General features: G+C 40.7%; 2 protein-coding genes across 3 annotated transcripts; both read left to right on the forward strand.

Moving 5' to 3' along the window:
• The first annotated feature begins 1,346 nt into the window (after nucleotides 1–1,346).
• On the forward strand, nucleotides 1,347–4,912 carry nabp1a (nucleic acid binding protein 1a). 2 transcript variants are annotated; one of them, XM_080037864.1, is made up of 6 exons: nucleotides 1,347–2,362; nucleotides 2,612–2,750; nucleotides 2,925–2,996; nucleotides 3,442–3,526; nucleotides 3,670–3,739; nucleotides 3,847–4,912. In XM_080037864.1, the coding sequence occupies exons 1-6, from the start codon at nucleotides 2,269–2,271 to the stop codon at nucleotides 4,053–4,055; spliced, it is 669 nt and encodes a 222-aa protein (XP_079893990.1). In that variant the 5' UTR covers nucleotides 1,347–2,268; the 3' UTR covers nucleotides 4,056–4,912. The 2 variants fall into 2 exon arrangements, with proteins under 2 accessions (XP_079893990.1, XP_079893991.1); XM_080037865.1 differs by having other exon boundaries at nucleotides 3,670–3,721.
• Nucleotides 4,913–6,821: 1,909 nt separating this feature from the next.
• Nucleotides 6,822–8,507, forward strand: LOC307258467 (C-X-C chemokine receptor type 2-like; the record flags this gene model as incomplete). Its single annotated transcript, XM_080037995.1, has 2 exons — nucleotides 6,822–6,828; nucleotides 7,426–8,507. The coding sequence occupies 2 exons, from the start codon at nucleotides 6,822–6,824 to the stop codon at nucleotides 8,505–8,507; spliced, it is 1,089 nt and encodes a 362-aa protein (XP_079894121.1).
• Nucleotides 8,508–9,429: the final 922 nt, after the last annotated feature.

Here is a 9,429-nt window from a genome sequence, read left to right on the forward strand (position 1 = left end):
TATTTTTTTTGAAGCGAGGTTGTCAATTATACCACACTCCTTACCAGTAGATGGCGGTAATGCATCTAAAAGTTGTTTGCCAACCGCCAAAAAACATTATACAAGAAGAAGAAGCACTGCCATCTACTGTCCAAACAGCAAACATGCCTGCTGCCAGTCAGCAAATAAGCCTATCTGCAGAACATGGGAATAGTTCACTTAGGCTAATGTGAGATGCTGCAGGTGAACAGGGTAGCCTACACTTTTCGAATAAAAGCTCTGGAAAGGAAGCACCTTTTCATCTCTCCTTGACCCGATGACGTTTAGGGTTAAGGTTAAGTAAAGGAGGCTCTACTCGGTGGAAACGAGGCATAACCATGGGGCATAACGAGGTTAGGATATTTGACTATTCGTAGAGGCCCAGAATCTCCATGGAGCGGTATCTCCTCAATTTCCGTGAGTGAGCCGAGCTTTTTTGACGGTGTTTGTCTCCCTCTGGCGGCCAACGCCCTGATTTTCTTCCCTCAATGCTTCAACTACATTGTCTATGCATCATCGGCGGCCCTTCATTTATTCTTTTAACTTGCCATTGAAATACATCAATAATCTTTTTAAAAACACATCATTATTTTAACCTTACACTGTTATATGTTATTAGTGGTTTTTCATATGGCATATAAGCTGGATAGTCACGGTGGCCGAGAGGTTAAGGCGTTGGACTCGAAATCCAATGGGGTTTCCCCGCACAGGTTCGAATCCTGTTCGTGACGAACCACTTTTGCTCAGCTGGAACCATCATTACATGGTACATTTTCTACAACAATAGTATATGAACCCCAATGGTATTGGGTATTTAATTCTAACAAAAGGAGGACAACTAGTCTACCTATTCAGACTCGTTTTGCGCTCCAAATACGTTTGTAATCAAACGGCCATATACTTGTTTTTTAATAATGAAAGTAGTGAATACCCGCCAATCCTATAATAACGTAATCATACAGAATACATTTGATTCATGTGAGTAGATTATGTATAAAGACCCATACTGGGTTTGGATTTTACCAGCGTTACTTTCATTGTTGACACTCCCTCATATACTCTCTCGCGTTGATTCATTTGGTACAAACCAACTATTTTCTTTGGCACATTGTCTATTTATATTTGTGACTGCATTCTATTAAATAAATTGAATGGAAGACTGAACTGGTCAGTACACTATCAGTCGATTTATAAGACGGCAGGAAAAGATAATGATACGACATATACGACGTACCCCGGTCCCCTCCCCATGCAGGATAGTGGAAGTGACCGAATGAGTTAAAACTGTCCGACAGTTTGCACTGACGTAGTATTCGGGGCATTGGTGCAACAGTAGGAAGAGAGCAGTGAACAGCAGGTTTTAAATAGCGTGTTGGGGTTTTAGCATTGTGTAGGCATCAAATATCAGGACACTTAACACAAAGCTTATCAATCAACGAAAACGTTAGTGGCCACAATTAGTTATAGACACACTTGTCTGATAACAAAGCAACTGGGACGACTGCGCCAGCAAAGCTAAAAGAAGCTCACAAAGGAAATGCGGTCGATTTGAAAATATTAACGTAAACTGGAGTTATCTAAATGGTTCAGGGACTGGGAGATAATTTAGCGCAACACTGACAATATCAGCGTCTGGTGTAATTTACAGTAAGGGCAGCGGTAAATTACACACAAACATCTGAGATTCGACTCGCGGTTCAGGATTTGTCATCATTGATACTATTTTATCTCAGTTTGACCAGCAGCCTGAGCCTAGCTAGCTTACTCAATAGCGATCTTTTACTAGCCACATTGGTAACGTTACCTTGTCATTTGACGTTATGTGAAGGATTTGGCTGTCATTATGACGATAATCTTGAGAAGAAAGATGCATAGAGGCTCGTATCCCAAAATTAAAAGGGGTAGCTAACTAGCTAATGTCAAGCTAAGTGTTTAGCAACGCAAATTTGCTAGCAAACTTAACCAACCTGCTGTGTTTGCTGTTCTGAAGAGGCCACTTTGCCGTCGCGTTTTTGCCTTTAATTCAAATATCACTGTGTTCTTGTTATTTGCTTTGTAATATAGTTTACTCTCATTGGGTTATTTGAAGTCGGGTGTAGTTAGCATTTGGCTAAGAGGCTAGTCAGTTAGCTGAGCTAAAGCTAACGTTGCTGCTACACGCACCAAAGTAACGGCGGGCAGCACGCATTGCTCCTGAGTTTAGGTGGAAGGAAGGGGGCAAACAGTGGTTGTTTTTCTTCGAGACTAGCAATGGCAAACGCCACAAACGAGGCCTTGTTTTTACTCAAGGATGTGAAGCCTGGGTCGAAGAATTTGAATATCGTGTTCATCGTATTGGAAATAGGTAAGTAGTTGGACTGTGAAGCTAAAGCGTCTCTCCCCAAGTCGCACAATCAACTCGTGTCTTTCTTAAAGGGGGCAGCAGCATCGCTACACATTATTTACAATAAAATCTGCTGTCAACTACGACTTTGATTCTTGATCTACTCATATTATTTTCATATACGTGTTGGTTTTTCAAACCTGGTTCGATATGTAAGGAAATTGCCCCCTTTATCTAATAATACATCTCATACCCGGTTTGTTCTTTTAGGACGAGTGACCAAAACGAAAGATGGACATGAGGTGCGCTCGTGCAAGGTGGCAGACAAGAGTGGGAGCATCGCTATCTCTGTTTGGGATGAGCTTGGCAGCCTTATTCAGGCAGGGGACATCATAAAGCTGACCAGAGGGTAGGACCATTCTTGGAAACGTGTGCCAACAACAGTGCTCACTCAGTTGTTTATAAATATGCAACCTTTTACTGGAAGATCATAGGCCACAGAAATTGCTTGTTATGCACCTGAGAAACTTGGTCGGAAAATATGAGAAATGTTGTTAACATAACTTGTGTTATTTTGTTTTAGATATGCATCCATATGGAAAGGGTGCCTGACTCTTTACACTGGAAGAGGAGGGGATCTACAGAAGATTGGAGAGTGAGTTACACACACACACACACACACACACACACACACACACACACACACACACACACTTTATTCTTGAGGAAAGTTCTTGTCCGTTTTGGAATTCTGGTGGTCATTTCTTCAAATCCCAAGCATTGGCATAAAAAGCCAGAATACTTTGTGCATTTTTCTATAACATGTTCCTTATTTAAATATGGTTAAACAAACATTAATACACATTATCCTGTCATGAAAAAATAAAGGTAGTTTAATAATTCAAGAGCAATGTAATTATAAGCTTTTATATATTTTACATAAACACCTTAGCATACAACCTTTAATTCCAAATAATCACGTTGTCACTAGTCAAGCTCTGGCTTTATCAGTTTAGTGAGCAGTCTCCCTTATAAAGAATAAAGTCGAAATGTGCTCCTTTCATACAAGGAATGTTCAAACTTATTTTTCTTCTTCCCAGATTCTGCATGGTGTATTCAGAAGTGCCCAACTTCAGTGAGCCAAACCCAGATTTGCTAGCCTCAGGGAACCAGCAAAACAAGTCTGTGAGTAGCCATGTGACCACTCCCAACTTGTCCCTTCGGTCACTGCTTCGGAGTCTATAATGGCAGTATTTTGTAAACCAAGTGGCTAGCCTTAACTCTGAATGATTCTCAAAAAAGAATAATTGTTTCCCCCCAAACCACAGGGTAAACCTGACCAGAATCCAAGGGGAAACTCTCCGCCCAATCAGAATTCAGGTACACCTGCCCCGCCAGGTCAGTTTTTATTCTATATGCAGATTCCTTACCTATAGGGAACTGTGGAGGTGTGACTGTTTCGGAGTGGCTTCCCTGATGACTGACATCTATTTCTCAACCCACAGGTAATGGTGCCATGCAACCTTTTGCCAACAACAACAACCCACCACCTGGAGCAACCCGTGACACTGGGTTCGGGGGCAATGGGCGACCCAACGGTCGGTCACCTGGCAACGGAGCCCCTCCAGCCATTACTGCAGGAGGACCCCCAACAACTGCAAAGTCTTCAATTACCATTAGCAACGGCAGGGATCCACGGCGTGCCAAAAGATGAAACAAGGGTTAGGGGGGATCATGTGGGAAGAATATGGACGGCTCCATTCCCCCTTTCCCTTTTTTTAAACATTTATCCCCCTTCCCCACCACAGCCTATATTGGCTTTCAAAAGAATGAATTGAATTGAAGACTACTTGCATCGTTTTTATACAGGCAAACATAGTCCGATGTGTTGATTTGTCATGCGTAGTGCAAGTAGCGCTCTCATTAAGCAGCACAGTGTGATTGTGATCTACCACTTGATGCACCTGCAGGACTTGTATGCTCGAGCCTTGGTGGTTGAGATTTGGTTTGCCGTCTCAGTCTTGCTCACCCTTGTCCCTCTAAAATCTCACAATTTGCCAGTTGTGTGCCAGTGTTACCTCCTTCGTGCACTGTCCGTACCCCTTTATCCTTATGTTCTTCAAACTACACACCCTACTTGAACACGATGCACTTTCTTATCTTAATTTATGTTGGGGCAAGTTTGCCTGTCATTAAAATCAGGAAATCTGTTTTTGCTCTTTAGTGGAAAATGCCTTAAGTTGGTGAATTTAGTTCTCAGATTGATTGCACAAGCAACATTCTGCAAAGGGTTTTCTCTATCTTAACCAAACTGCTCTCCAATGTGACTGTGTGACAGGAAAGGTGTTAGTTTTGAATTTTTAATAATGGGTAGATTGTTTATTAAACTTTTTTTTTTTCTCCATAGGACATGTTTTTCTTTATCATTGCCATCAATTGTACCTTGATAAGGTGGGACCACTTAAATACTGGCAAAACGGTTCACCAAATAAATTTTACAGGAATTCTGCTGCCACACTTTGTTTTTCTGTAGTCTATTTGACAGTTACTGTTTAGTTTATTAGGACCCCCATTAGCTACAGCAGTGCTGCAGCTATTCTTATATTCAGAATTCCAGAACATTAAAATCAAACAATAAGAGATTGTCAATACAATCTATGTCCACTTTTTTATACCAGAAGGTTTAACAACAAACATTGATTTATTGTGCTCGGACTGATATGTTTTTTTAAAATCTTGGCATTCAAACCTTTTCTAGAGATGTATAAACAGAACTTTATTTAAAACCCCTACACAAGAACAGTATAAAGGTGTCTGTGAGACTTGACATGGTCTTAACGGATACTGCCGTTATTACTGACAAAGTATGCCTCCCATTGGAGTTCATGTAATGTTTTAAACTTATCACCATCTTGAGCTTACAGAAGAAAATCTAATTTTTTATTTTATGAGATGCCCCAAAATATGCACTATATCAGTAATGGGTTGAGTTTTTATTTGTTATGGTCACGCTATTAAGCAGAAGAATCCATACAACTGAATCCTGTGTCTTCATATCCGTTGTTGCACCAAGCACCTAAACATTAGGTCCTCCGTGCTTTTAACATACACATTTCACTTTTTGCCCTTCACTTGCACTTAAAATGAGAAAAGTGAACACAGGAAACCAATCTGTTTAACTAAATAGAGATTCTTTATTGTTTGAGCATAAAATGGAAGCATTTTGACATATCAGATATAAAAATTGGCCAAATGGGAATGAAAAAAAAGTAATATTTTTTTATGTGCCACATTAGTTACCTGACATGTCAGACTGGAACAGGGCTATAGGGACACTGCTATCTAAAGCTCACTAAAGGCCAGTCCTACTGTTTATTGGCCCAATTATTCATTTGTTCACAGGGCTCCTAGCCACATGTTCAAAACATGTTCATGTAATTCCGCATATATGAAGAAAACAAAATTGCACTCCTTGTGACAGTGGAAGTTGAAACACGAGAAGTGTGGCAGGAAATGTGATGCTAGCTGCTCATGTGTCAACACAGATGTAAGTCATGAGCTGGGAACTTCCTCTCCACAGCAGGGGTCAATCACAAAGGTAGTCACATCATGTGGCTAACGCTATTTCATATGTCACTGCCCGTTGATCAAGGTTCTTAAAAAGAAAACCGAATCCAAAGTTTACAACATTTAATTATTATGTATATTTTTCCCCCATATTAACAAGGACATTATATACTGTATAAAAGATTAAGAGGGTGTGTGAACAGAGTTTCAATAGCAATGGCACTTCAGTATTTCTGATATCATGATCATTGATCCAGTGTTTATTGTTGATGCATAGAACGAATAGTTTCTCTTTCGATTTTGAATGAAGTGTGACAGCATATCTCGTGACACCGATGATTCAGATATCGTTGCCTGTGTTTGTTTAGGGGAAAGCATTGTGGTTTGGGAATAACCAAAACAGTGACTATTCAAAAATAATCACTGTGGTATCATGAGACCATTGACATAAGTAGAGAGGAATTAATGGTAGTGAATTTTAAAAAATAAGATGAAAAAACATGGACAAAGTACAGTTTGACAAAAAATTCAAGTGCACTGTTTGTGTCAATCAAAATGGGGTTCAAACTGTAAAATGTACTAGTATATCTGGTATGCTTGATGCCCAGTACAAGTATGGAGCATACTGTATGACAACTAAAATGAATAATACAAATATTAAAGATATCTTTCAAAATAAGTGTTAAAAGTGTACAGGGATATGATTTTTTTTTAACCTTAAACACAACTTGGTTTTAAGGTTCATTTTGCTTTTTGAATTGTTGAGCAAATCCATATATGTGTATATGAGGCAAACAACAAGATGGGCCGATGGTGAGATTAATGGGAGGGGTGTAGAGAGATACACAGTTTGTTCCTTGTCTCCTTGTGACATACAGTACTCAGTGCCTCCAAAAGAGAAGACAACACCACAATGACTGGTGAGTTTTTTCGTCCTTAGAAAAACAACTTTTTAAATAAAACTACTAATTGTAATTATGTAGGCTAATACATAACATTTGAACAAATGTCTTCTCTTTTATTTTAATTCCCGTTGGTTTATTTTCTTTGAAAATAGTGTTTTTTTTTTCATTGTTTCATCTTATTAGTCTGTGCTTTGCTGTAGATGAAAAAATGCACTGTGATGACCTTATATGGCATGATGGAGTCTGATCTGTTAAACAGTACATTAAAGGTTAAATAAATCTGGTGTAAATACACAACCTAGGCTCTGTAAACTGGTATGTTAAGAAAGGGTATGTAAACAGGGGGCCCACCATAGCTAGCAACATCCCTTTTTACAGAGCCTATGCTGTGAATTAACACTGGATTTTATTTCACATGCACAAAGTAGGCTATGGACAGGAACCGGATTGTGAGAAAATGCACTAATTATGACAAAAAGCCATTTTGACAACAGGCATTCTCCAGAATCCCTGACTCTACCTTTACATGTTTTAATTAGGCATATATAAAATGGGTAGCGTACAGTAGTGAGTTTTGTATGACTAAAGTTTTATTTCGATTGCTGTCCTCAGATCCAAACACATCTTCTTTCACCTTAGACTTTGGCGCCATCTACGATGAGCTCAACTTCACTTACAATGACTCGGAGTTCACCTTGGACCCCGAAACGCAGCCATGCGCCTTCTCCATGCCAGACTCGGTGCTCATTGCTATCAGTGTATTTTACATCCTCATCTTTCTGTTGGCCATCCCCGGAAACCTGGTGGTGGGACTGGTGATTGGCCTCAGCAAGCAGTCGCTGCCTCCCTCCGACCTCTACCTCCTCCACCTGGCCATCGCCGACCTCCTGCTGGCCGTCACTCTCCCGTTCTGGGCCACCTCGGTCACTAAGGGCTGGGTGTTTGGAGACGCCATGTGCAAAATCATCACCATCCTCCAGGAGCTGAGCTTCTACTCCAGCATTCTCTTCCTGACTTGCATCAGCATGGACCGTTACATGGTGATCGTGAGAGCTATGGAGGCCCGCAAGGCTAACCGACGACTGGCCAGCTGGGGAGTGTGCGCCGCTGTTTGGACTGTTGCAGCGCTTCTGTCTCTGCCAGGGCTTTTCAACTCGTCTTTCCCTTCTCAATACTCCAGTCAGAGCCAGACCCTAGTGTGTGCCGAGCAGTACGACCCCAGCAGTGCTGACGAGTGGCGACTGACCACCAGAATTCTTCGCCACTCCCTAGGGTTTGTCATCCCATTGGCGGTCATGCTACCCTGCTATGGAGTTACCATCCAGCGTCTCTTGCGAATCCGTGGAGGGTTTCAACGTCAACGGGCCATGAGAGTGATCGTGCTCGTGGTCGTTGCGTTCCTGCTCTGCTGGACACCGTACCATCTGGCAGTGATGGCGGACACGTTCTTCAGGGCGAAGATAGTGCCGTACCAGTGTCCGGCGAGGAAGGCGGTGGATCAGGCCATGTTCGGCACGCAGAGTCTGGGCCTGCTCCACAGCTGTGTCAACCCAGTGTTGTATGCGTTCGTGGGGGAGAAGTTCAGGAAGAGGTTAAAGCAGATAATGGTCAAGATGGGCGTCCACCAGAGAATGTCGGTCTCAAGAAGCAGCAGGTCTTCGATGTCATCGGAAATCACATCCACTTTTGTGTGAGAGAGATGCTACTTCAAATCTTCAAGTACCTGTTTGAATATTTATATTGGATTAAATATCCTTGCCTTGGACATTTCACAAAACTTTTCAAAACTCAGTCATCATTGCCTCGGCCATTTCCCCAAATCTATGAATACTGTTTCATGCTATGTTCTATATATATTTTTTGTCTTGTCAAGACTTGTTTTTGGTTTCACTCCCGGCTAGCCTATACCTTTGGAATGTTGCAAAAAGTTAAGCTGTAAACTTTTTTTAAACGTTTAAATCTCCTCTCTTTCCTGTCTTGTCTAATTGTGAAGAAACGGTGGAAACATGTTTGTCAAGTGTGACTTTATTTCAACACATTAGAACTACAGTATGTCTCAACAACAAGAAAAAAAAAGCTGCAGATAAACAACACCTTGAGATGCATCGGAAGGTCCCATAAAAAAAGCCAGAATTGGACCTCAAGTTAGCTCGATTCAGTTTTAGATAGTGACGTATCTTCTGTAACTTTTTTTTTTCAATTAAAGTGTTTTTCTAGGATTCAAATGTCCAAACCAACATCGCTGGAACAATTATTCCAGCTCAAGGTGTACTGCATCTACTGCAGCTGTAAAATTAATCTTTCCTGTGCAATAATGCGTAACTCCATATTAGTTTTTATAGTAATGTAAATGAATTCATATTTTTGTAAGTAAGACTATTTTTGAATTGTATGTACATTTAGTTTAACACTGTTATTCACATATCCAACCCATTTGCACTGTCTGTATAGTTGCAAGTTTCATTAAAGTTTGATATAAAAATAGTACTCTCTGTTTCTGAATTCTATAAAATCATTGAGTCACCTAGTATGTTACAAAAGCTTTTTTCATTTGATATGCTTCCCTGTAACTAATCCATTATGTTTACAGGCCGCAGTAGCTTAAAATGAGAGGTG

This window comes from Ammodytes marinus (genome assembly GCF_949987685.1).
Source record: "Ammodytes marinus genome assembly, chromosome: 12".
NCBI classification, from domain to species: domain Eukaryota; kingdom Metazoa; phylum Chordata; class Actinopteri; order Uranoscopiformes; family Ammodytidae; genus Ammodytes; species Ammodytes marinus.

Excerpts from the sequence above, each read along its gene's own strand:
- nabp1a (XM_080037864.1), top strand. The coding sequence starts at position 2,269 with ATGGCAAACGCCACAAACGAGGCCTTGTTTTTACTCAAGGATGTGAAG. Across the intron at positions 2,363-2,611 it reads GTTCATCGTATTGGAAATAG|GACGAGTGACCAAAACGAAA; the intron begins GTAAGTAGTTGG and ends TTGTTCTTTTAG. Across the intron at positions 2,997-3,441 it reads GATCTACAGAAGATTGGAGA|ATTCTGCATGGTGTATTCAG; the intron begins GTGAGTTACACA and ends TCTTCTTCCCAG.